This window comes from Notamacropus eugenii, chromosome 1 (genome assembly GCF_028372415.1).
Source record: "Notamacropus eugenii isolate mMacEug1 chromosome 1, mMacEug1.pri_v2, whole genome shotgun sequence".
NCBI lineage: Eukaryota > Metazoa > Chordata > Mammalia > Diprotodontia > Macropodidae > Notamacropus > Notamacropus eugenii.
The window spans coordinates 316,525,295-316,552,958 of record NC_092872.1 but is presented as its reverse complement, the minus strand read 5'-3'; the positions used below and the strand labels follow the sequence as shown (position 1 = coordinate 316,552,958).

The window sequence follows — 27,664 nt, the reverse complement described above, 5'->3', positions numbered from 1 at the left end:
GTGTCTACTTTTATCTCCTGGTTTCCTGCTTCAATTCAGCTCTAGAACTCTTTGGTTCTAAAGCTGAAATTCTGTTAGCCCAGCAATTTGGTAGTTTAGAAAGGTGCGTGCAGTTACAGACCCCCAGCCCCAGAAAGAAACACCAGCTAAGTTAGGTCTCTAATTTTCTTCTGTGTATACTAGGATTTGGTGTTGATTCCTTCTCTCTGTTGGGTGCAGGTTAAAGGGCATGATGAATATGAAGTAGTCAAAGGCTATAAAAGGCCAAGTGGCCAGTCTCTAACGAGTCCTGAGAAACGCATGAGCTTTGAGTCCGTCTCTTCTCTACCAGAGGTAAGTGCTTGGTTCTGAAATGGCAAGGTAGGCCCTGGGCAGGGACACAGGTATCATTAGAGGAAGCACCACAAAAGTTTTATCAGGCTATGTGGAGGTGCATCACCCAACCAACCACTAGGAAGCACAGTATGTTGTTTTCAGCATCATCACTGAGACCTCATTGACCTTAGAGAACTATCAGGGATCCCCAGCTTTCTGGTTGAGATTCAACAAATATGTATTAAATGTGTATTCTGTGCAAGACACTGCTCAGATGATTTTTAAGAATACAGGTCGACTGCTAACCTCTTATCCACCCAGCAAGAATTGATGCTCAGAGGACGTGGCCAAATCCCCAGTTTGTACATTCTTGATAGAACTCTAAGTTTGGGACTTTTGTAACTATTCCATACTAGAGATCTTGGAGTCACAGGGGAAGTAGATCAAACTTTGTATCACCTCCACAGCTTTGAGGGGCAGTAGAGATCCCCACCCCAAGCCCCGAATCTACAGAGCCCCAGTAATAAAAGTGCAGAATGGTAAAGGCTTTAGTGAACTGCCAGCAAATCCCCTTTCACCTTCACTACAAGGTTGTCGAAGCTTTAGTCTGGAGATTAGAGCAGGAGTTACATACTGCATGTTGAGACTAATAGATGTAGGTGGAATGCCATTACTAAGACCCCTACTTTCCCACTTAATAGTCTCTCTTGGGAGTTTGGGCATTTGGAAACATGTGCCCAGGATCCTAACTGTTAGGCATGTCTGTCTCACCCAGATCCTTTCCCCAAAGTATCAGCTCTCTCTCACCACCTTTGTGATCATGATCTCTTTATTCCCAATCTGTCAGCTGCTGTAAGGAAGGTCTGTCACTGGGCTGTGAGGATGCCAGGTTACTCCTCCTTTAGCGTCCTCTGGAAAAGAGCTCATGTAATTGTGTGTTTCAGGCTGAACCAGATACAGAGCCTGACGCCAGTCAAGAGCTGTTTCCAGCCACAGAAGGTAATAGCGGAGAGGTGATGCAATCAGACACAGAATCATCATGCATCCTGGAACAGCAACACCAAGAAGAGCTAGGGTCTGACCATCCAGTCAAAGTGGTTGACCATGCAGTTGCTGAGAGCACAGAGGACCTTAAAAACCTCAGCAGTGAGGAAGAGGAGGAAGTGACAGTGCCAGAACCAGAGAGCATTCTACCAACATCTGTGCTGGACCAGGCTAGCATCATTGCTGAAAGGTTTGTCAGCACCTTCTCCCGTCGCAACAGCCTGGCTCTGGAGGATGGCAAGGCCAGTGGCTTTCTGACTCCCCGATTGGTCAGTAGGAGTAGCAGTGTCCGGAGCCTTGATGGCATTGAGAAAGGGTCAGCCATCCACTGCAGCACCACAGACTCAGTCAACTCCTTGTTGCCCGTAGAAACAGACATTGATGGTGGGGTGGCCTCTGAGAATAACTCTAGCTTCAACAGGGCTGTGCCTCCAAGCCCCAGCTGTTCAGGAGAACCTGAAAAGTTCATTAGCAAGAAGGAGGACATGCTTTCCACCCGAGACCGACTGCTACTTGACAGGATCAAGACTTATTATGAAAATGCTGAACACCATGATGCAGGTTTTAGCATTCGGCGCCGGGAGAGTCTTTCCTACATTCCTAAGGGCTTGGTAAGGAATTCTGTGTTCAGGTTCAATAGCCTTCCTAGGCCAGAACCTAAACCAGTGGCTCCTGTTGGGCGCAAAAGAATAGATGGTTCCCGACCTGCTTCTTGGACTCTCTTTGATCTCCCTGGACCAGACCAGGCTGGTTCTAGGGATCCTCCCCCCATCACTGATGCTGAATTCCGCCCATCATCAGAAATAGTGAAGATGTGGGAAGGAATGGAGTCCTGTGGAGATATCTGCAAGAATTCAGCAGAGAGGAACAAGGTGGAATCAGGACTGAGCCAGGAGAATGGCTTTGACCTGCATGAGCCACTGTTCATCCTGGAGGAACATGAGCTGGGTGCTATCAGTGAGGAGCCAGTTGGTTCCTCCCTAGAGGGCATCACCCTCACTGACCAAGCTGGCCCTGCCCAGCTGGCCAGGGAGCTAAAGGAGCTGGTAAAGGAGTTGAGTGCCAGAGATGAAGAGTTACCAGCTCCACTGCACCCTCACATCATGCAATTCTCCCATATGATGGATAGGGATTTGACTGAGCGTGTCAAGAACAAGGTTTACCAGCTGGCCCGTCAGTACAGTCTCAGGATCAAAAGCCATAAGCCTACAATGCCTCAGCGAAAAAAGGTAGATCCAGAGCAAGAGAAGAAACTGACCTTGCCCCACCTGCGGGAGGAGATACGAGAACTTCCTTGCAAAGGTACAGGAATAGGGGTTTATGGGAGGGACACTTTTCTACCAGTTAGCTCCTGCTTCTGAAAAAGTATAATCCTTAAGGAGCTTTTGGAAATGTAAAATGTTGCTGGTGGCTGCAGGGCTGGAATGACCTTTATTTTTTGTTACTGCCAATGGGAAAAAAAAAGGAATTGCATCAGCAATTGGTCAAAGCCTCCAGAAAAGTGCCTTACTTAAAAAACAAAGTATAGGAGAAAACACACTGGATTCAGTCAGAAGATTTGAGTTTTAGTACTGTTTCAACCCTTTCAAGCAGTGTGATGTGGATATCATACTTCTCCAAGCCTTATTTTCCTCATTTATAAAATGGGTATACTACTTTACTCTACAGGGATGCTTTGAGAAAAATGCTTTGTAAACCTTTATATATAAAGATGTGCTATTATGAGTATTAATATAATGTGGACCAGCAATCCCTGTCCATAACTGCTGAAAAAAGAGAAATGGCGGCGGCGGGGGTGGGGAATCAGGAATGACATAATTCATCAAAAAAATCTCTTACATCAACTTGGTTCCTAATCTTTTTTACATTTCCCTGCCTTATTTCCTTATCATTATATGACTCTTCCTTTTGCTCTGTCAAAGTTGATATGGGAATGCTAAATAAGACCAAAATAAGCATTAAAACAGCTAGCCCACAGATATACTTGACAGCCACCAATCAGATCATCCCCCTAACAGCTAGCAGTAAAAACCTCATTTTCTTACTTTTCTTTATCTTACTTGAGATTCATTTTACTGTTCTCTTCCTCATAGGTAAAATGAAGCCATCACTGTCCCTCTCAAATAATGAACAAGTAATGGTCTTGGAACATGATCCCTCCAAGTCCACCTCAGCAAGGGAGAAATCACCTCGACGCTTCTACAGTCCTTCTGCAGGCTCAAAGGCCATCTCTCCTGGAGGCTGGTCATCTAACCGCAGTCCCCTCAGTCCTGTTGACACAGAAACTTTCCACTGGCCAGATGTCCGTGAGCTCTGTTCAAAGTATGCTTCCCACGATGAGGCTACTCAAGCTGGACGAGGCCAGCGCCAAAGCCCTCCTGTCAACCGGAGCTTCTCAGTACCAGACAATATCATGGAGCCAACCCGAGTGGGGAAAATGAGTCGCTGTTGCAGCCTAAACACCCACAAGAGTAGAAGAACGCAAGAGATAACCCAGCCTCAGCCTCATAAGGATCTGTTTTTACTTGGCTCCTCCCAAATTCCAGGGCAGGATGTAGATGAAGCCTTGTACCTCACAGCAGACTTGACCCTGGAGAATAACCGCAGAGTCATTGTCTTGGAGAAGGGGCCCCCACCACTGGTAGGTGAGGAAGAGCAAGACAGCTATGTGCAAATCCAGTCCCCCACCTCCCAGGAAAAGATCTCCAAGGCAGTGGTAGAACGATGCAAGGCTTACCAAGAATCACAGGACTTCTGCTGGCAAGAAGAGGGGAGCCGGGGCCTTCAGCAAGTAGGGCAAGGGAATACAGCTGATATGGGCCAACAGGGCCGAGTGAGAAATCTGAGGGAGAGATTTCAGACCTTGAACTCAAATGGTTGAATTAGACTACTTGGAAGCGAAAAGAGGAAGAGTGCTGCTGAGATGAGAGAAGAGCTATACCTGTGTGTGACGGACCTTCTCAAACTTCCCTACTTGCATCCCAACTCCTCATAAGCCTTGACTTCCCCAATCTGTCTGCCTCTCTCCTGACACCAGGTTGTGTGGAGCAAACCCCTGGCTGTTCTATGCCCTCTGTCTCTCTCCTCCCTTCTGAGTAGGCTCTGGTGCTGATAGTATCTTTAGCACATGCTGTGGCCTGCTGCTTTGTGCTGCTGGCTGAAAAGCTCCCTGGGGGTTGAGACCATTGTTGTGCCATCAGGACTAGACTCCATGCTGTTACAGTCAGAAAAGCCTGTGTAGGCTATTTCTCTTTTATGTTTTTCTCTTTTGGTATAAGACCAAATATTTAAGCTCACTTCTCTCCAGGGAGAGGTGCCCATGGGCCATGGTCTGCATCTTGCCAGCTACTGCCAGGCTGGAGTGTACCCAGAAGAAAAATAGAAGATGGCTCAGGAGGATTTCCTTTATCAAATGCTCCCATTCCAAGGATTCAGGCAGAAAAGAAAAGTCTGGGACTTGAACAATAATTTATTACTTTCCATCCTGTGGGGTGTGTATGTGTGTATGTTTGTGTGTATGTGGGTTTTTTGTTTATTTCCTTCTTCCCCTTTCCTATTTTTAAGAATGTAATTGACTCAGTCCAGGTACTTTTGAGGGTCACTTTGCTGACTCAATGGTTGTTTCTAATGTACACACACTTTATCCCCTGCCAATGGTGCAATAACCACTGCTGACTAGCCAACCCTGTCTCCTGCCTCATTATTAGAACTTAGAAGGTAGGCTAGTGGTTGGTTGGGATTATTATTATTGCTTCAGAGCTTGGAACAAGAGGGACTGGTGTTGCCTTACCTATGGGGCCATGCCTTTCTATTCTCTGGGGAAGGAAATGTTCTGGAGAATTGAGGGCACTGGAATGAATAGAGAATTTGTTCTCTGCAATGCTCGCTCCATAGCTCAGCTCCCCCTTTGAGCAGATGGAGTCTATACCCCATATTAGGACCTGGAGTTCTTCAGGGCAAGCAGAATATATAAGAACTAACCTTGAGAAGATACACAGTGGGATGTTTACTGTGAAAAAGATGTTTCAACATATGGGTAGGGGGTCTGTTGTGCCAAATGTATTTTCCTCTTCTGGGCCCATTCTTCTCAGCTTCCTGCCTCCATCATCACCAGCCTAGTGAGCTTTTCTCATTGTCAGTATTGTTCCTGCCTCGTGAGTGTAATGTGTGGTAGGGACAGGTAGAATATATACTATGTATGATTTTGTAATTGTGCAAGTAAAAGGACAAGAAAGGTGTAAACCATGTACTATGTGAGATCTGGGCAAGGAGATAGGACAATGATTATTAACAAGGGGTCAGGGGAATGGTCATGGAAGGTGGTCTTTGAATTGGGCATGAAAAGACAGGTAAGAATGCAGGTGCAGTTGACATTTAAACACAGGGCATGGGGGAACGTAAGCAAAGGCATTAAGGATGGCAGTGGGAGAGTGCCTGGGACAACTGGGAAGACATAGCTGGAGAAGTCATATGAGAGAAGACAGGAAAGGCTTTAGATTGCTGAATGCTAGGGTAAAAATTTTAAACTGTGCTTGTTAAAGTAACAGGAATGTACTGAAGAATTTTTAAGCAGAGGAGGGACATGACTAGATCTATGCATAAGGAAGATTAATCTGGAAATCATATGAAGGTGGATTGGAGAGGATGGGAGCACCATTTGAGAAGCAATTCAGGAGTATTGCAGTATGGACCTGCCCTAGGAAAAGACTGAGAAAAATCATGGGGGTAGAATACATGGAGATTTTTATAGACATTGGTGGTGGAAAGGGAGAGAGGGATAAAATACGAAAGTTTTGACCATGGCAGACTCATCTTTTATGGTCAGATCTTTTGGCATGGTGGTGCCACATATGGAATTGGGGAAATTCTACATTTGGGAGTACCAATCCAACTGGCTGGTGAATATAAGTTTAGAACTAGAAGAAGTTTCAGAGGCCATCTTATTTTAAAGATGCAACTGAGGTCAAGGGGGATTAAATGGTGTGCCAAGGTTATACAGGTAGTATCAGAGATAGGATTTGAACTCAAGTTCTTAGCCTTCATGCTCTTTCCCCTTGGTGTAGGCAGTTGGAACCATGTGATGGAGCTTGGGAGAGGTGAGATCATGGGAATGACTATAACAGGGGTGAAGATAGGATCTTGGGGGATGATCATCTTAAGGGAGAAGGGAGGAGGAATGAGCTAGCATAAAAGACAGTGAAGGAGTGTTTAAATAGAACCAGGAGCAGATGGCATTTCTGAAGCCAGGGGGAGAAGTGTATACATAATGAGGAGGTGGTTAAGAGTGTTGTTAAATGTTTTAGGAAAGTCAAGGTAGAGGGCACATGAGAATAAACCATTGGATTTGGGCAATGAGGAGGCATTGGTGACCTCTGAAAGAACCATATTAGATGAGTGATAGAGCAAGAAAATTTATTTGACTGCACACTTTGAGGATAAAGGGTGTGCTGAGAAAATAAATGCATCAGGGAGAAATGTTTTTCCAAGAAATTTGACCATGAAGGGAAGGAAAGAAATAGGAGTGTAAGCAGCTAAAGTGATTGAAGGACAAAGGGAAAGCTTTTTTAGGTTGGGGGAGATGTAGGCAGGTGAGAAAGTATCCTTGGAGGAAAGATTGTATATGCTTAAGAGAGGAGATTACTGAAGCAAGGTCTTGGAGGTGAAACTGAATGAAATCAAGGATGAAGGTAATTATACTGTGTGAGAACTGGGCTGGGAAGCTTTAGCTATTAGAGGAATAATGAGGAAAGCATTTATATATGACAGCATGGGAGATAAGATTGGATAGACAAGGGGCAAAATACAGAGGGCCTTAAATTCCTACTGATAATGGGAAATAGAGATTTTTGAATAGGGAAATATTATGGTGAAATTGCTTAGGGTGGTAAGGCAGTTATGTGGTACAGTGGATATAACTTTGAACTTGGAGTCAAGAAGATTTAAGTTCAAATTCTAACTGCTGTCCTAATCCCAGCCATTTATGAACAATGTGACCTTGGACAAGTAACTTAACCTCTCTGCCTCAATTTCCTCATCTATAAAATAGGGCTAATAATAGCACCTACCTATTAGGGTGGTTGTGATGATAAAGTTAGATACTTATGAAGTGCTTTGCAAACCTTAAAGTGGATACTTTATAGTACATACTATAGTACTATTATTACGACCTAGAATAGAGCAGGATGGGGCCTGGACTAGGGTACCAGAGAAGAAGGGATAGCAGTTAGAAGTATTGGATAGTGGGAAAGGACTGAATTTGGACTTAGAAAGTCTGGGTTCCAATTTTCTGATCCTGGCTCCCCTTAGGTAGCCTCTGTAAAATGAGATTAAATGAGGTGCTCTCTAAGGCTCTTTGCAACCCTAAATCCTATGTGTCTCCAAAGTGTTCCCTTCCTGATGAGCATTTTTTTTTCCCACCATGAAATTGTTTCCACCATGAATTCACCTTGACTAGTTTTTCCTGATGCAGGGTGTCTGTACATGTAGGAAGCAGGTAAAAACAGGGTGACATGAGGTTGCAGAGCCATGGTAAGTGCAGAGTAAAGCCTTTCCTGTAAACTTTTCCAGCCTGGTAACATCGTTCAGAACTTGTGTTTCATCCATCCAACCTTCAAGAATCCAGGAGCACCACTTCCATACTATCCCCATCTTTAGAGTGAAACTTGACCTTCTAAGGCTTTCCTTTAGGGAATGAGTTATTTAAAATAAATGAATTTTCCAAGTAGTTTCTTTAAGCACCAAAACAATTTTTAAAATTTGGATAATTTTGTCTAGAAATCTTTCAGAAATATATATCTACTTCACAGTACACTGAGTATAATTTTCCAGAACAATTGAGGATCACCATTATGAACACTAATTATTGTACTCTATAAAACAGTAGGTGCTCTTTGGGCCAACTGAATTGTATAGGGGATTTTTTTCCCCATACTGAGTGACTTCAGATTACTATAGGTGTTTTAGTTCTGTTTAAAAAAAATGTCTACTTGTCAGTCTGCGAGCTTTTTCTTTTCACTGTTCTTTAACTATCTTCCTATAATAGCCCTTCTCCTGGTTTCTAATTCTTTGCTCATTTGCTGTAGCGTTAGAATCCAGATAAACAAGTGATATTAGAACTGTTCAAAAAAAAAGAGTAAATCAAATTTGGATAAAAACCTGAGGGTCTCTCCTGTGGATGAAAGCCATTAACTGTAGGTGGTCTAGAAGACAGCTCTTCTTTCTGGTTCTCCCTCACATTGCAGGTACACAGGTTAGTAGATGGATTACTGCATTACTAGGGAAAGATGTGATCATTAGCAGAATATTCTGGAAATGTGGGCTCCATGTGACCTCTGGTACTAAGACACTGTCATTTCCCTATGTGAAATTTTTCTCATTGGCTTCAGAAGGCACCACAGGATTAGAATGTGTCTTAACCTGTTGGGGGAAGAGGGAAAGAGTACCTACCTCTGCAGTTTATCATTGGGCTTCCAGTTGTACAAAGGCCATTGATACTGCCTCTATTTCTCAGACTCTACCAGTGGCAGTATAGAACACTTGAGTTTTTCCTTTTATTGACTTTGCTCTCTCATGCCTGGCCAGTCCCTTACCCCAGTTCAAAAGGGAACCATTCAAACACATGAAACAATAGAGATCAGGGTGTTATTAGTTTATTAGAAAAACTATTAAATGAGTTGGGAAGCTCTTCCCAAGCAAAAACTCGGGTTTGATTTTCCTCTCTGGACAGTGGAAGCACATTTGAGCAGATGGAGATCAGCGCCCAGCTGGTTGGAGGGTCTTTGCTCACTGGGCTCTACTATTCTCAGGGCCCCCCCTAACACCCCACCCACCCTCCCTGAGTTCTCTTGTCCATGATACAAAGCTGTATGATGAGCTGACACCATTTTCCTCCTCTTCCGTGTTCCTGTAATCTTTTCCAGGAATCCTTCTGGGTTCCTTGAGCCTGGGAAGCAGAATGGTTTAGAGCAGATATCAGCCTCCTGTGACAGAGTACCAAATAGGGAGTTGGAGGCCCCTCCCTGCATCATACTGGTCCAGCCCAGGACCAACATCTAGATGAGGGGAGCAAGGGATAAATGGGTAGATGAGAATCAACTGAGTCACTCCCTCACAAAACCATTTGGAGAGAAGAAAAGTCTGTTGTGCTAATAGGGACAGGGGTGTGAACCTGGTATAGGAAAAAGGATGAAAGAAAAAGACTATAAAGTAGAAAATGTAAGAAAATTATGTAGCTCCCCTGGAGCTCAGTCTCAGTGGTACATGACCTAGCCCTATGAGTAAATTGTCCTGCAGTTTCAGCCCAGTTATGTCTCCTGCCCAAGGTGGTGGTCAGGATGATAGAGATGGAAAAGAGGAAAAGGAGGCATTTCACATACCTGAAATGAGCCAACTGCCCCATGAGCTCTCCCAGGCATGAGGGGTGGGAGAGTTTATGGGTGGGATGTTTATCTCTCCTGAATATGCCCTTTGTTTGGGGTAACATGGGATGTGGAAGATAATAGTTTATGGCATTCTTCCCACCCCCCTATTCCAGCCCCAGATAACTCCTTAAGAATTCCCTCACAGAGATATTGAGGAAAGCTGTTGTCTCGAGAAACTTCTCTGTAGACTCCGACTAGAGCTAGTTTTTGTAGATGCCAAATGATGCCTCACCACTTTATTTTTGGTCAGGTAGGTGCCCTTCCATTTCATATTCCCTTAACTGCACTGGAATGCTATACACCAGAGACCACAATACTAGGTGGCCAACAGAGAGCTGGAATTGGATAAATTAAGAGATCTGAAGCTCACTAAACGTCATGTCACTGACCTAGGGCCCAAGAGGACTCTTGGTTCCTGAAGTGGAAAGACTCACTCTGGGAAAGCTAGGCTCCCATCAAGCAATTTCCCATGTTCTTTGATCAATCAGCCCCTCGTATATCGGGTTCCACATGAAATATACCTTGGGGGTAATGCCAGAGCAAAAGAATAGAAACCATACATCTTTCCCATATGATGTTTTCTCCCATCATCAATGGCCAGGGGTCAATGTGAGAAGGGAGAACTTGAGAGGTGTAGGCCAAATGGGTGCCTCTACAGGCTTCTGGGTACCAACGGATACAGCTTGAGCTGTTGCTCAATATCTATCCACAGGGCTGTCCCCAGCAAAGCCCTCACCTTTTCATAAGAAATTTCAAGTTACTCCAGTTCCCTTTCTTTGGTAAGACAGTGGAGATAGAGACTGCAGGTCCTTTCACTGGACCTGTGAGAATGAGGATGCCTTCCTCTTTAGGCTCTGGGCCCTAATCCACTTATTCTTTCCCCTTGGGGAAATGTTATGTTTCTTTGTGCTTGTCCCTGGAGCCTGCAACCTCCACTTTATCAGTGACCCCTATCCTTTCTGACAAGACATCACTTAGAGTCATGTTGCTCTCAGAGTAGAGCAATGGAAGGGGAGACTTGTAAAATTCAGTCTCTGGCCTCCAGGAATGGCCCTGGTCCTGTGTAAGAAGGTTTTTCTTGAGAGACTACAGGATGTACAGATCTTCAATTTATCTGTGAGCAGAGGGGAAGGATGAACTCTGCACCCATCTGTCTCCTTCAGGACTCAAGGCCTTATGCTTCTAAAAGATGTTCTTTGAAGCCCGATGGATGAATGGATGCACTATTATTGTGCTCTCATCTCCTAATAGGCACCAGTTCTAGCATGACATGGTGTTCCAGCTGCATATAGTGACTGCTTACCTCTGTGGTCATTCTCTGGGCACTGTGGGATTCTCAACCTCTGTCTCAGTGGGGTGAGATGCTCTGGGTTTTCTGTTAATCTGGTACCTTTCAAGGGTACCTGATGGAAAGGAAGACTGAATATAATGAGGTCTTCAGCTTTGCAGCATTTTCTAGGCCCCCATGGCTGCTCTCCATCTGGAGTCTGCAGAACCTGCACTGTTACTGCCTCAAGAGCCCCAGATCAGCACAGAAGGAAGAAGGGTCCAGAATCTATATATATTGCTGCTAGATTGATCTGCTGATGAAGTTTAAACCCAGAGCAGAGGCAGAGACTTAATGGATCAGTCTCTTCTTTTAGGGCATAGGAGTCAGGAGTTTTAACCATCATTTTTAAAGAGCTCTCGTCCCCTCTTCCTACCACCCAAGTAATGAGTATTGAGTTAGGCAAATTGCTGGCAATCAGTTATACAGTTCAGGAGGGACTCTCAGGAGACTGGTCTTATGAGTAGTAGCATTGTAGTGGGAGGAGAGGGGGGGTGGAGAAGTGGATGGCACTGGAGGAGAAAGCCCCATTTCTTGGGGAAGCCTAGGGACCTAGATGGTATTCGCAGTCCTGTAACCTTTCTTTACCATCACTCATTGACCAAATGCTAAGATTCTGTGTGTCCTTAAACTACAGGGTGCTTATCCTGGGACAGAGCAGGAGCTGGGCAGCTTGTCTCCTCTCTTCTCCTAAGCCCACCATTGAAAGGGTGAATGAGTGTGAGATAGCAATCAAACCAAAGATTTCTTGAGAACAAGAGGAAGAAGAAAGTAGTAGTAGGTGAGGCCTATTAAAGGAACCTTCATTCTAGAGGAGAGGGTAGGGCCAGCGAATCCATACACAGCTCAAGGACACAGGATATATAGATGTCTGATTAAAGTATAGGGAAGGACTTTCTCCTCTAATTGTCTGAAACTTGGAAGGGGAAAGGTATCTGCCCTACACAGGACCCTTTTTCCCTCTCTGGGCATGTCTCGAGTCAAAAGATTCTCTCCTACCTCAGTGATTTCCCAAGCTGCGCAGGGGAGTGTTATTGAGAGGAATGGGAAGTAAACCCATCCTAAATTAGAAGAAAGGGAAAGTGATAGTGGTCAGGGAGTACAATCCCATCTTTGCCCTCAAAGGTTGGCCATGTCACAGGGCCCTGGCAGGGGATGAGGTGAAAGCCCCTTATGTAGTGCAGTGTGAGTGCTGAGAGGGAATGGAAGTTATTCTCTGACTGCTCTGGTTAAGTGCAGTTTATTCCTCTCCCTAGACCTGGGCTGAGACTGATCCTTAGTCCCTATGACCACATAGGGATAGACTGGGCTGCAGACAAAGGCTGGGTCTATGGGGCTAAGGGGAAGCATGGGATGGGGGTAGAAGGGATTGGCTGGGTAATGATCAGTGGATTGTGGCTGAGGTAAAGTTTGTGGACATTCTTCCTGGACAGTGGGGTGTGGAAAGTTGAGAAGGGGAACGATGGTTGGCCTGGGCTAGGGGCCTGTGCACTGAACATCCTGAACGGAATCAATATTGTCCAATGGGATGGGAGCCCAAGGAGGACCCTTCACCTCTCCCTCTTTCACCTGCCCCCATCCCACAAAGGAATAGGGGAGGGAGTTATTTCTTTTTGGGGAAGAAGCTGAATCTCTTCTCCTTGTCCTTCTTTCCAAGACTGGTGTCTGTGCCGGCGATGGAGGATAGGGGGAGGCTCTGGGCCTTAACTTGGATGCTTTGGGACTCAGTGATAGCTGTGCTCACACCCTGAAGCCAGGAGAGCATCTCTTCCTGTGGAAGGAGGGAGAGAAAAGAAAGAGAGGGGTGAGGGAGGGTATGTTATGAATCATAAACCCTCAGTTACAGATTCAGTCATCACTGTAATCATCACTGAATGCTGCCATCACTGAATGCTGGCATGAAGCTATAGTAATAACTCTAACCCAGTGGCTTCTGGGAGGCTATGTCTATATCACTTGGTCTGTGCATGTGTGCACGTGTGCATGCGTGTGTATGTCAAAAGAAACTGTGTATCAATGAAAGAGGAACATGGAAGTTCAAATTCACCTTTCCCAACAATACTGCTCATGCCCCTCCAAGTCAGACTAAAGATGAGACTGACTCTATGTGACCAAGGCTGGCCTGGGAAAATGGGACAAGAACAAAGCAAGGACATGGTTGGGTCATCCTTGTGCTTCATGGGGTCTTTCAAAGTTTTTAGTTTTTAGTTTCAGAACTAAACACTAGAAAACAAAGTAGTTATACTACCTAATGTGGGTAGGGCTTCCCTCAGGGGAGGTATCAGATGTATTTATATATGTGCAGACAGACACATAATACAGTATACAAATATACAGTTCTGTATATACATTTCATATATACATACACTCGCTACATATCTGTGTGTGTATATATATACATACACACATATACATATATGTGTATGAAATGTATGTACAAAATTGTCTGAAGACAAGGGAGCCTATTGTGATTCCATAGGATGTTTGGGATAAGACCAGATATGCTCTACAGACAGGCAGCTTTAACCTCTCTCCGACACCAGACTGAGTAAGGACTGGGTTTAAAGGGGTATAACTACATACTCTACCTTGCACCTCCACCACCATCCATGGTACCCTGCATAATGCTACCTTCTCTGGAAATACTTGTTCTTTTTCTGTTCTGAACTTACCTCATCTTTGCCATGGAAAAGCCATTCACTGCCATTACTCAACCTGGAATGAGAAAGAGTTTCTTGTCCTGCAGTTGCTCGTATAAGACCTCAACACAGATTAAGCAAGAAGCTAGTTTCTATCTTTGAAGAAGTCTATATCTCCATTTCTCTCAGACTTTTTCTATCTCACAGCAACCCCTACAAATAAATGTGCCTCAGGCCAAAGCAGAACACAAAGCCATTTGACCCTAGGGTCTTCTGAGTTTTGAGGAATCTTTGAGGGTTAGATTGGTCCTAAGACTGATTCCATTTTTGAGTAAACTACAGCTTGTCAGAAAGTTTGTGTCCTCATCATTGTGTCCCTGGTTACAAGTAAACTAAAGTCCTCCTTGGAGGATCCAACATCTATCTCCCTGGTGCCAAATACTCTAGGGAAACCATGAACCCAGTCCAAACTTCCCAGCATTACTACTCAGTCTTCTTGAGGGGTATGAGGGGCAAGCTTCTTGGAGGTTAAGGGGAAAGTGTTGAGATTAATTCCCCTCTGCATTGTCCCAGGGACTGAGAATGACAGATGAAACCGAGAATGCTGGTAAACAGGCAGGATAGAATCAACCTCACCCAGGAAATCCTATGCTCTTTGGCCCCAGGGTCCTCACATGTAGCCAGGCCACTCTCAGCTGGCACCTTGTCTGATGCCTCCACTCATATGAATTCCACACATCTTTGAAGAGATGTTCTAAGTCTTGAAGCTAGAAAATTCCTGATGCTCGGGGTAGAAGAATAGGTGGTCCCTGCCCCAGCCTCCCACGTGACTTTACCTCAGCTTGAAGACATGTTTCTTCTTCTTATAGTCAGCGGCGACTTCACAAATGGCATGCCTCAGACCTAGAGGCTCTTCCCCGTGGTATGGCACCCCCATGGCCAAATTCTTAGCATCCTTGTAGAATGTTAACTCATTATTTCTGAGAACACAGTACAGGTTATTCCAGGACCTGAAAATGAGAAAAAAATAGAATTTCTGATCACCTCTGGACCCAGATTCGAATACTTAATAATAATTTTTATATTGGTATAACATTTTTAAAAAAATCTCATTTCAGTCTCAACACTGCATTGCAAGGCAGGGAAGTTATGCTCACTTGACAAGACCACTTTAGCATAGAGCTGAAAAGTCCCATCCAAGTCCCATAGTAAATTAGTAGCAGACCTAGAACTTGAGGCTCCTAATAGTATAATACCTCACTCACAATGCTTTACAGTTTTCAGAGTGCCTTCCCATATCTAATCTCAGATGATCCTCCCATTTTTCCTGTGAGCAGGACAGGTTTGTTTTCCCCATTTGATAAATATGGAAGTTGAGGTTTAGAGCCATTAAATGATTTCCTCAAGGTTCACAAAGTAACTCTATGGACCTCTACGTGCACTTTCACTACCTGCAGGACTGCTCTCACTGTCCACTTCACCATCACCCAGAATTATACTGCCTTCAGGAACCTAATCTCTGAAATTCCTCTCTCTGACCATAATTTCCTGCTCTTTCGTCTCTCATCATAAAAACTGGCGTTAGACACCAGATCTTTTGTGAAAGCCTTCTACCCCAACTTTTTTAACTTAGGGCCTGTGACTTCCACCATCACACCATGGGGCCTACTATCTTACCGCATCTAAGAGTTTATTCCTTGAAGAGACCTAGCCCACAACTAATACATGTGGAACAGATAGCAGACTCATCCAGCAAAGGCCCATCTGATTCAAAATGCTTCTTTATGGTGAGCTGGGCCAAGCTAAATTGTCCCTGGCTCAATTCGAATCAGATCAGGGAAGTTCTGGCCTCCTTGGCCTTAGAAGATTCATTTTACTACTTGTTAGGCTTGGGAATATGGCAAACTTCAGAACCTTGGGATGAACCAGGCCCTGATGAATAGTCACTACTCTTTGAAGTCAACCCCTAGGGATTCCTGTGTCTTCTTATGGCTACTGTCTACAGGAAAGACTTTTGAAGGTCCTTCAAAGCATCCCTAACAGGGGTTGATTGGAGGTGGTTCTGTAAAATAAGGAAAAAACATAAGAAAAATAAAAAAAATAAGGAAAAGGTATATGTCTTAGTGCCCTAGTGCAGGGATTCTTAACTTTTTTTTGTACCATGGACCCCCTCTGACATTCTAGTGAAGCCTATGGGCTCCTTCTCAATAATATCTTAAAATATATAAATATATAAAATATATTTATAAACAAACAAGTTCATAGACCTCTGTTAGAGAATTAAACCCAAGAAATCTGACCAGAATGTGAGGATAGCATGAAGCCCCTAGGGTTTCCCTAGATGGGTCCTGAGGCTGTGGGAGCTGCGTACATAATGATTACCAGGCCTGCCTTGGATCTCAGCCCCTGCTGCTCCAGAGAAGCCCCTGGAATGAATGACTGGCAGCAGGTGAAGGCCATGGAGAGCTTCAGTGTCTATGGAGGAATCACTCCAAAGGTCAACTAGTCATAGCCCGTTGAGTCACTGTTACGGTTTGTGCTTTTAGACAAGCCAGTAGTGGCCTAGCTGTGTGAAGACTTGTACAGTCTATCTATATTCCTAGTGGGAACCCCTTTGTTAATCCAGTATAGGGGGGACTGCTGCTGAACCTGAAGGTGTACCTGGCATTTCTCACAGCTCAGAGACCAGAAGGCAGGGTGGGGCTCCTGACTGAGGCATTAATGTACTACCTCCCTTCATCTCTGACCCTAGGCTACTGCTGAATCTATTCTGTTGGTGGTGAAGGAAGATGTCTAGAATCCGATGGGAGGAAAGGTGAGGAGGATATCTTTATGTCCAAAATTAAGCCTCAGAATCAGACCTTAACAAACCTGTGTAGTACATTCTCTTCTCAGACCCCCAGGCCTCCTCTTTCAGCAGTCTTTTCCTTCTTTTTTATCTTCCCCTCAAAGTATAGCATATCTTTCTACTCTCCATTCTCATAGACCAAGAAAAGGACATTTTGAGATTCTTGATTACTGAAATCCATATGATCAGGGGATTTAGAGTTGGGAAAGACATTAGAGCTCACATCAATCTTTTCATGAACTGAGGCTAAAGCACCACATGACTTGTTCAAGGTCACACAGACAATAAATAGCATAACAGGAATTCAACCCCAGACTCTCTGAGCCCAGGTGCAATTATCTCTTTAGTATAACTGCACTAATGCTCTTGGTGGCATTTTCATTTGAGAAGGAAGGAAGCTTTCAGACAAATGAATGCATCTCTTCTAGCTGTGGAATATGAGGGATCAACTGATGGCTAGGGGAGGAAAGAGAACTCTTTAAATCACCCCCTACATGAGGCTGCCTAGTCTGCCACCTGCTCAGCCTACAGAGAAGTCTGTCCCTGTCCTTCCTGTCCCTTGCTGTTCCCCACCTGTTAGATGCCTTCTTATTTGGCCCTTCCAGGTCATGCTTGCGACCCAAATAGCCCTCCATCTGCATGCTGTGGGATCGGTCCAGCTGGGCAGGCAGGGTGGTCGCTGTCTCCTCGCTTTCACTCATAGGTGTGTCCAGAACTTTGAAAAGCGGCTCCAGGGTCAACTTCTCTTCTCTGCCTCCTCTCTCCTCCTCCTGCTGGTGCCTTGGCTTGTCTTCTTCCTGTATCTGGTGGCAAACAGAAGAGACAGACCTTATTGAATGTGGCTAAGCTTTCACGGATGATGCAATGGTTCAAGCATGTCAGAGGGGCTGAATGGGCCATTAAACATGGGTTCTTTACTCTCTTCCTTTACAGGCAGGTCTTAGAAGAGAGATCCAGGTCCTAGGTACACATATACCCAAACCTCAATCCTCAATCCCTACCTCAATCCCTAGCACCTTAGCCTGTACCATGTGTGTGTCCTCTTTCTGGTCCTAGAGTAGTAAACATCTGCAGACTTAGGAGGTGGGAATAGGAGGATGGTCTTCCTCTCTTCCTCCCTGGTTTCCTTTGCCATCTCTTGGTTATCTTGGATCCCTCACTTTGGCATTCCAACCATGCCTGACTGTACAGACAGTTCCCCATCAATGTTAACAGATTCCACCAACTTCTCCCCAAATCTTGGCAATGTCATGTGGACATAAGATACTCTCTCACAGAATTATAGATTTAGTACTCTTAGGGCAACTAGAGATCATCTAGTTTAACCCCCCTCATTTTACTGGTGAAGAAAATGAGACTTAGTATGTATGTGAAGAGGAAAGAGTGTACCCATGGCTTGGAGAAGGTTTTGTAATTTTTATTACGTTCTCCAAGCCATGGGTACACTCCTCCTGCCATGTCCACCTCCTGCCATCCTCCTCAGAGAAGTCAATAGCCATAGTGATAATCCTTCTAATTCCCATTTCTGGGTTTCATGGTATTCTGCTTCACTTACATCCTCACTCCTTACTTCATTCATACTCTTGGCTTTTTGCCATTTGCCTCCTTGCTGACCTTCAACCATAAGTAACCTTTACCACTTTCTTTTTCTGCTCTTTGACTTCCCAGTAAATGCCTTTTTGTAAAAGCTAACTGGTTGGTCAGTACTGGGGAGTTCATGAATGATACTGTCAGAAACTCATAGGACCCTGAAGGAAGCAAGAGTCAGTCACCCTCTGGGAGGCAAATAGGAAGTAGCTGATAAAGAGAGGATCCAATCACTGGTCCTCTGGTGGAGGCTTTCTAGATGGGGGCAGCAAGATGGGGAAGCGAATGGAGAACATCAGCTCTCAAGTCATCAAGACGTGAGTTTAAATCAAAATTTATTAGCTGACCCTGGGCAAGCCTACCTCAGTTTCCTCAACTGTAAAATAGAGATAATAATCTCCAACTTAGCTCCAGTATTGTTGTAAGGACCAAAGGAGATATTTGCCAAGCACTCAGCACAGTGCCTGGCACTTGGTAGGTTCCTAATAAATACTCTCCCCCTCCCCTTTCTTCTGACTCCAAGTGCAGCGCTCTATCCACTGCACCATAATGCCTCTATCTTTAACAATTTTAGCACTTACTTTAGCCTTTCCCCTCAACTCATCTCCCACCATCATCCCCAGAGAAATCAACAGTCACTATGACAACCCTTCGAATTTCCATTTCTTGGTTTCATGGTATTCTGTTTTACTGCATTCTCATTCCTTCCTTCATACCCTTAGCTTTTTGTCATTTGCCTCCTTCAACCACAAACAACCTTTACCACCTTCTCTTTCTTTTCTTGCTTCCAGCTGTGGAGTATTACTAGAAAAAAGGCACAAAATTGGGCTGATTATATGCCTTATATTTTTTTTCTATCAATCCTCAATTTGGTCCTCACTACCACATGGCATTCCTTCCCCCCTTCCCCCATTTATACTAATTTTCTCATATCCTCACAGAATCTGTTCCATTTTCCTCAAATTTTGAACTTTATCTCTATCCTTTTAATTGTCAGAAGATAACTTCAACTCCCATTTTACTAAGAAGATTAAGGCCATCCATGCTGAGCCTTTTAACTCCCTTCTGCCTATTTAAGAACTTCTATGAGATCATTTATCCTTTTGTTCCTTTGTTTCAGAGATGATAAAGTGTCTGTTTCCCTGCTTGTTCCAACCCTTTCATTCATACCTTTGATTCCATCCTCTCCCCATTCCTACTAGATCTCATCCCATTGAGCATTTCCTCTCTCTGACATCTTCAATTTCACCCTACCTAGTGGCTCTTCTTGCCTACACATACGTTCAGTTCTCCCACATTCTATTGGAAAACAAAAACAAAAACTTCTCTTGATATTCTTCACCATTGCCTTATGTCCCATGACAAGTAATATCAATAGGAAAACAGGTTATTAGGAATCTTCCTGCCAATATGCACATATAGATATATGTGTTTATATGTATATATATATGCATATATATATATACATACATACATATATATGTATTTCTTCCAGAAAAGCTCTGGAGGAATGCTTCTCTATTATTCAGATTATCAGGGAGAAGGAAATATTCCTAGAGAATGGAAGAAATGCTTCAGAAGGAAAATAAAGAAGAAAAATTATCTGATAAGGAAGGAAAGATTCCTGATCTATGACAGGAAATTTCTGAGGTGAAGAAAGTGACACAGAGAAGGGAAGGAAGAAGGAAGACCAATGGAGGTTTTTAACAGGTATCAGGGACAGAGCTGGATTGTTTAAGAAAGCAACAGTTTCTCGAAATCAATCATGAACATTTATTAAGTGCCTACTATGTGCTAGGCACTGTGGTAAGTGCTGGGACAAATTAGCTAAAGAGGCAGTGGACTGGCTTTGTATATTAAAAATACGTAATTAAGATGTGCATAAGATCAGAGGGAAAACGTATGGTGGAGAAAACATTTGGAAGGAGAAACAAATAATACTGTGGTGGGAGAATGACACTTTCCATTGGGCCAGAAGGAAGAAATGGATAATGTATTCAGACAGGGATCATAAACTTGCTACACAGAAATAATGTAGTAATGGTGGAATTCAACTATCTGAACATATATTGGAATTCCTGGCTTCTTTCAAGTCCCAGCTAAGATCTAACCTTCTACAGGAAGTGCTTCCTGATCCACCTTAATTCTAGGGCCTTCTACCTATATGAACTGAAGCAGAGTGAAGTGAGCAGAACCAGGAGAACATTGTACGCAACAATATTGTAAAAGACTTAGCCACTCTGACCAAGACAACTATCCAAGACAATTCCAAAAGACCCATGATGAAAAAGCTATCCACTTCCAGAGAGAGAAATGATGAACTCTGAATACAAATTGAACCATATCTTTCCTACTTTCTTAATTTTCCTTACTTTTTACATGGTTTTTATAAATAACATGACTAATGTTAAAATGTTTCACACTTACATTTCACATGTGCAGTTGATCATGCGTTTGCCTTCTCAATGGGTGGGAGAAATTTTGGAACTCAATTTTTTTTTTAAATGAATGTAAAAATTGTTTTAATGTGATTGAGAAATATTTAATGAAATAAATATAAATATAATATTAAAATACAAAAATTCTATGCCTTCCCTCTGTTGATTACCTCCAGTTCATTGCATCTATATAGCTTGCTTGTAAATGATTGTTTGCATGTTGTCTCCCCTGTTAGATGGTGAGTTCCTGGAGAATGGAGCCTATCACTTGCCTTTCTTTGTATTGCTAGCCCTTAGCAGAGTGCCTGGCACATAGCAGGCACTTAATCAGTGTTTACTGACAAACTGACTAGAGTTCTCTCTCTTGCTGAAGGCAAAGCAGGTATTAAGTTCTTCAGTGGTCTTAATGAGGTGGACAGAGTCATGAGATAAAATGCTTGTTTTGGATTTGATTTTGACTCTCTCATCCTCAAACCTCACTGTGCCCCCACTCTTTATCCTGAAGTTCCAGGTAGATCCCTGGCTTTTCAGCTTTCTTTTAGGTGTTGTCTTTCCCCAATAGAACATAAGCTCCTTAAGGGTAGGAGCTATTTCTCTTTCTACTAATATTTGTATTTCCAAAGCTTAGTATAGTGCCTGGCACATAGTAAGCACTTAATAAATGGTAGTTGAGTGATTGATAAAGTCAATTTAATTCAATATGACATTTATTAAGTTCCTACGATGCAAGGTATTAGGGGTACAAAACCAAAAGCAAATGAATCCCTGTCTCCAGGGAGCTTTCATCCTCCTGAAGAAGACAGTGTGTACACAAGTAAATACAAAGAATGTACAAAATGTGTGTGTTCTTGTTGCTGAAGAAGATCATGTCATCAGAGAAATGATGACATGACTTGCACTTGACTTTGTTTTGAGTGAGGGGGGGCTGTGTAAGTCATCAGCCTCACTTTTCCTCTAGAGCCATCTAAATCCAGTGACCAGATAGATATTCATCAGGATGACTGGAGATGACCCAGGATGAGGCAATTGGGGTTAAGTGACTTGCCCAAGGTCACACAGCTAGTGAATGTCAAGTGTCTGAGGTGACATTTGAACTCAGGTCCTCCTGTATCCTGCACTGGTACTCTATCCACTGCACCCCCTATAATTTTAATAGGGAGAAAGAGGTACTAGAAAGAGGATAAAAGAAGGAATCAGAAGAGGTCTTATGTAAGTACATGATTCCTTGGCTGCATTTTTTAAAAAGTTACGGATTCTAGGAGATGGAGGCAAGGAGGGAGCACTTTTAAGACATGGAACCACTTGTGCAAAAGCATGGCAGTGGAGGATTGAATGTCAAGCACAGAGAACAACTATTAGATTGGTTTGATTGAGGGCACAAGGGGGATAATATGAAGTAAAGAGAAATTGGTTTTTTGTCGTTTAGTCATTTCAGTCATGTCTGACTCTTTGTAACCCCATTTGAGGTTTTCTTGGCAAAGATACTGGAGTAGTTTGCCATTTCTTTCTCCAGCTCATTTTACAGATGAGGAAACTGAGGCAAAGAAGATTAAGTGACTTGCCAAGGGTCCCACAGCTAGTGTGAGAAGATGAAGTTTTAACTCAGGTCTTCCTGACTCCAGGGCCAGCACTCTACCCACGGGGCCAGCACTCTACCCACTGTGCCACCTAGCTTTCCAGGAAATGATTACAATGTAATTATGACAGGACATTCAGAAGAAAGCAACTATTTTATTTGAGAGTCTATGACAGTTAAAGAAGAGAAAGCCAAGTATAACTTCCCTCACACCCCAGATTTTGAGAGGACGAATTTTAAAGTGTTCGAAGAAAGTATAGCAAGGACACTATAACCTAAAATTCTACAGGGTGTGTCAGCCCCAAAGGGATGGAATAGTTTCAAGAATAAAATTCTAAAGACACAAACAGAAATTACGCCATTGAAGAATACTATGGGAAATTTCCTAAGGGGTCTCACATGGATGCACAGTGAATTCATCAAGCAACTTGGAGAGAGGGAAAGAAGACACCAAAGATTGGCACCATCAAGTAAAATCGATGGAAGAAGGGTGAAAGCCCAGAATGAGCCAAGGCTAAAGAGGAATGCCAAGAAGAGAAAAAGGGAATATTTGATATATGTTAAGGAAGAAGGAAGGATCAGATAATAGAGAAGATGGTAGGGACAAAAGTAACAAAACCCAGCAAGATGGAAAAACTATTTGCCTCATGTTGCATTTTTTTTCCTGCCAAAAATGATCTTTGGACTGAAAAGAACAGGACAAAAATGGCTAACTAGGAATTGAAACCTATCATAAATAAGGAAATGGTAAGAGAGGATCTAGCTGTCCTTATTAAGTCGATGTAATCAGGCCCAGACAAACTACATAATATGATATTGAAAGAAATTGGTAGATGTGATTGTTCAGATGCTATCAGTGATCTTTGAAAATTTTTGAGAAATTAGAAAAGTCATTGCAGGATTGGAGACAGGAGAATATTATCCCAATTTTCTAAAAAGGAGAGAGAAGGTGGATTCCTTGCAATAGTGGGCTTACCTTCACTTTATAGTCAAAATCTAGTACAATTAAAGGAGTGATTCATAAAAGGAAAGTGGTGATTACTAAAAGTCAGAAGGAATTCTTTAATTCAATAAGTCTATGTGTTCTAGGAAGTGTGCTAAGGACAAAGACAGTCCTTGCCCTCACAAAGCTTATATTCTGTTGTGGGAAAACAACATTTACACAGATAAATAAATAACATAAATAAATACTTAGAAATATTAGCTATTAAAGCTTAAAGCAGCACTGAGACTTTTGGGACACCTTGCATAAAATACATACAAAGTAGTTTGATGGAGAGAGGAGAACTGGGTGAGACAGGAGATCAGGAAAGGTCTTTTAAAAGAAGGGGCACTTGAGCTCACTTCCTTTATCTTATCTTGAAACTAAAAATTCCAAGAGTTGAAGATGACCAAGGCTCTAAACTGGGATCTCACTCAATAATCTCATCAGCTCCCAGGGGTTCAATTATTTCTATGAACATGATTCCTTGATTGATATAGCTAACCCTACCTAATCTTTCTCTTGGGAGTAGCTAGGTGGTGCAATGGATAGAGCTGACTCTGAGTCAGGAGGACCTGAGTTCAAATCCAACCTCAGAGACTTACTAGCTGCAAGACCCTGGGCAAGTCATTTAACCCTGTTTGCCTCAGTTCCTCATCTATAAAATTAGTTGGAGAAGGAAATGACAAACTGCTCCAATATCTTCGTCAAAGAAATCCCCAAACTGGGTTAAAGAGTGTCAGTCATGACTGAAGCAACAAAGACAAATCTTTCTCTTGAGCACAAGTCTCAACATCACGTCTCAAACTGAATGTCCCAAAGGCACCTAAATCTCAACATATCCAATCCATTGCCAATTCTCATAATTCCTATCTTAGCAACATCTCTCATATATGCCCCCTTCTCTCCCCTCACATAGCTGCCCCACTAATGCAGACTCCCATCGCCTGATGCCTAGACTATTGCTAATAGACTTGTAGATGATCTCACTGTTTCAAGTCTTTTCTCATTCATCCACCACTCAGCTGCCAAAATGACTTTCTTAAGCATACTGATCTGTCATTTCCTCCCCACTCCCAATCAAGGAAGCAGTGACTACCTATTAGTTCCAAGATAAAATGTTTGTCATTTAAAGTCACAACTTGACTTCTTTTTCCAGTCTTCTTACACTTTATTCCCCTCCATGCACTCTATGATCCAGAAAACTGGCCCATTTGTTGTTCCTGAAACAGAGAACTGCACCTCTCCTGGCTTTTTCACTGGCTGTCTGTCATTCCTGGAATGCTCTCCTTCTTTACTTCTGCTTCCCTGTTTCTCTAGCTTTCTTCAAAACTCATGTCAAATTCTACCTTCTGCAGGAGAAACTTCCATGTCTCCCCAGCTGCTAGTGTTTTCCCTCAAGGATTACCTTTCATTTACACTGTATATATCTTGTATGTACATAATTATTTCCATGTTGTGTCTCCTGTTAGAATGTGAGACAGAAGTGTTTTTATCATTCTCCATACTCTCCTAGCACTTATTACAAACATATCCTTCTGTTTTGTTGTTGTTCAGTCATTTCAGTTGTGTTGGATTCTTCCTGATCCTGTTTTGGGGTTTTCTTAGCAAAGATACTGGAGTAGTTTGGCATTGCCTTCTCTAGCTCATTTTACAGATGAAGAAACTGAGGCAAACAGAGTTAAGTGATCTGCCCAGGATCACATGGCTAGTAAGTATTTGTCTTCCTGATTCCAAGCTTAGTGCTCTATCCTTGGTGCCACCTGGCTATCCCATATTCTTCTTACAAACATTATATTCCATTTTAATAACAATTCTCTGCGTACTTGACTTATCTCCCTTACTAGATTTTAAGGATCATGGGGACAGAGATCATGCCTTCTTCATTTAAAAAAAAATATCTTTCTCGGTTCCTAGCACAATATTCTGCAGAGTATGGGTTTAGTAAGTATTAAAAATTGCACTGTATTCTCCATGCTTTTCCCTAATTATATACATCCCAACATATGAAAATATGCTTTCTTGTATTTTTAAATTTTGATTTAATTTTAGAAATAATCATAGGATCCCCCATTAAAGTGTAGATTTTACCATTTTATTTTCCCCCTCCCTTTTCATAAACTCCAGTGGCTCTTCATTACCTCAGGGATCAAATATAAAATGTTTTTTTAATCCCTTCGCAACCTAGCACTTTCCTACTTTTTCATTCTTTTTATCCTTTAGTTCCCTTAAGATGACACAGGCATACTAGCTATTACTCACACACAATACTCTTATTTTCCACCAAAGTCTTTTCACAGGCTGTCTGGAATGCCTAGAATTCTTTCCCTCTTGACCTCTGGCTTCCCTGGTTTCTATAACTCAAATCCCACTTTTTGTAAGAGGCCTTTCTTGGTTCTCTCCCCTCCCCCACCCCAGTACCTTCTCTCTGGGATTCATATATCTCAGGTGTATATAGTTATTTGCATTTTGTCCATTAGAATGTGAGTTCCTTCAGGGTAGTCCATACCCTACATAGTCCCTGTGTTTGTGCCTTAGTTTCTGTGTTGTCGGTGCATAGTATACAGTACCTGACATATAATAAAGCTTTTTTTTATTAAAGCTAAAATTTATATAGCACTTGGGGGCAGCTAGGTGGTCCAGTAGATATAGTGTTGACCCTAGAATCAGGAGGACCTGAGTTAGAAATCCATCCTCACATAATTACTAGCTGTGTGACCCTGGGCAAGTCACTTTACCCTGTTTGTCTCAGCTTCCTCATCTGTAAAATGAACTGAAGAAGGAAATGGTAAACCATTCCAGTATCTTTGCCAAGAAAACTCCATGGACAAAGTCTATGGGGTCACATAGAGTCAAAGACTGAAGAACAACATGTGCCAGGCACTGTGATAAGTATTTTACAATTTTTATCTCATTTGATCCTTACAATAACTCTGGAGGTAAGTGCTATTACTAGGCCCATTTTACAGAAGAGAAAACTCAGGCAAACAGAAGTTAAGTGACTTGCCCAGGGTCACACAGCCAATAATTCTCTGAGGCTAGATTTGAACTTGAATCTTTGTGACTTCAGGTCCAGTGCTCTATCCGCTGTGTCACCTAGATGCCCCTACATATAGTTTATGTTTAATAAATGCTTATTGGAGTCCTATTCTGAGGCCTTGAACTTCTTGAATGCCATTCTCAGCTAAATGCAAATTTTGTCAAAATTCTACAAGTTTTGGTAAAGTTCAGTTGTTGAGTACAGGCTACATGTCTCTCATGTGAAAACTGAATTCATGGAGTTCAGAAAGATTGACCACTGGCGTTACCTACTCTCGGGGTGGGGAAATCTGTGGATGTTCTATGAAGTTTGGATTCAGTCAAAGGACTGCACTTGAGGACCTAGAGGGCCACATGTGACTTTGAGGCTGCAGGTTCCCCATCCCTATATTAGACAGTGAGCTTTTGTGGCCATCGCAAGTCATGAAGACCATTTATTAAGGTATGGGACATTTCAATCTTCCCTACAGGAAGTGAAAACACTAATGAAAACATGGATCCTTAAATTATTTCAGTATGAATAACCATAAAATCATAGAATATTAGAGGAAAAAGGGACTTTAGATATTATTTGATCTGATCCTCTCATTTTTAATCTAAGGATATTTGGATCTAGAGAGATGAAGTGATTGGTCAAATGATTCAAAGCTGATTCATGGCACAATTAAGTCTAGAGTCTTGGTCCCCCAAATCTGAGTGCAATGTGTTTTCTATATGAATGGGTTAATAGATTCATGGGTTACCTTCTTGGTAACCTACTTGAATTTTATGAGGATCTTCTGAAGATTCGTGCTTTTGTCCAAAAGAATCATCGCACTTATAGTGATTTCAGGCACTGGTACAGAGGGATAGGGGTAATGTTTGGAGGTAGCAGTGCCTTATTAATGGATCCACATAACCAACTAAAGACAGCTACCTCTTTTGCCTATCAGAAGAGCTAGTCCTGACTAGATCCTACATACTACTTCTTGTCTTGAGTGACAACTGGAATTTGAGGTGGTTTGGATCCTTCCTGGATTTTCAGAATTAAAAGAGACTTTAGAGATCCCTTAGTCTAACCTGAAGTTAAAAAACCTATAAAAATCCTTTTAGCCTTACACATGGATCTGAGATGAGGGGCCATCTTAGCTTCTACTTTAAGTCCCCTAAATGACCTATGTCTTGAAGCAGTCTCTTCTTTTTTTGGAAGTGTTCTTCTAGTTGTTAGGGAGTTATTTTTCATATAGTTAGTAGAAGTCTGCCTCTCTGCTACTGTCATCCACTCATCAATCAATCAACAAACATTTATTAAGTGACCACTATGTGCCAGGCTAAACACTAGGGATGTGTAAAGAGGCAAAATACAGTCTCTGCTCTCAAGGAGCTTACAATCTAATGGACAAAATGAAATTCTAGTTCTGCTCTCTGGGAAAGAAAGACAAATGAAATCCTTCTTCCACATGACGGTCC

The 27,664-nt window shown here is 42.7% G+C and overlaps 2 protein-coding genes across 9 annotated transcripts in view; one reads left to right on the top strand and one right to left on the bottom strand.

Annotated features, from left to right (window-relative positions):
- The window catches only part of PLEKHG3 (pleckstrin homology and RhoGEF domain containing G3), a 52,862-nt gene extending 47,820 nt beyond the window's left edge, over nucleotides 1-5,042 (top strand). For all 8 annotated transcript variants that reach the window (XM_072629609.1, XM_072629608.1, XM_072629613.1 and 5 more), the window contains 3 exons: nucleotides 220-333; nucleotides 1,260-2,661; nucleotides 3,453-5,042. In XM_072629609.1, coding sequence (XP_072485710.1) covers nucleotides 220-333; nucleotides 1,260-2,661; nucleotides 3,453-4,240 — 2,304 coding nt within the window. In that variant the 3' untranslated portion in view covers nucleotides 4,241-5,042. The remainder of the gene's footprint in view (nucleotides 1-219; nucleotides 334-1,259; nucleotides 2,662-3,452) is intronic.
- A 6,470-nt stretch (nucleotides 5,043-11,512) lies between these two features.
- Nucleotides 11,513-27,664, bottom strand: part of SPTB (spectrin beta, erythrocytic) — a 167,606-nt gene continuing 151,454 nt past the window's right edge. Inside the window, exons 33-36 of the mRNA XM_072629604.1 lie at nucleotides 17,167-17,396; nucleotides 14,582-14,755; nucleotides 13,779-13,821; nucleotides 11,513-12,877 (exon numbers count right to left, since the gene is read on the bottom strand). Of these exons, the coding sequence (XP_072485705.1) occupies nucleotides 12,710-12,877; nucleotides 13,779-13,821; nucleotides 14,582-14,755; nucleotides 17,167-17,396 (615 nt within the window). The 3' untranslated portion in view covers nucleotides 11,513-12,709. The remainder of the gene's footprint in view (nucleotides 12,878-13,778; nucleotides 13,822-14,581; nucleotides 14,756-17,166; nucleotides 17,397-27,664) is intronic.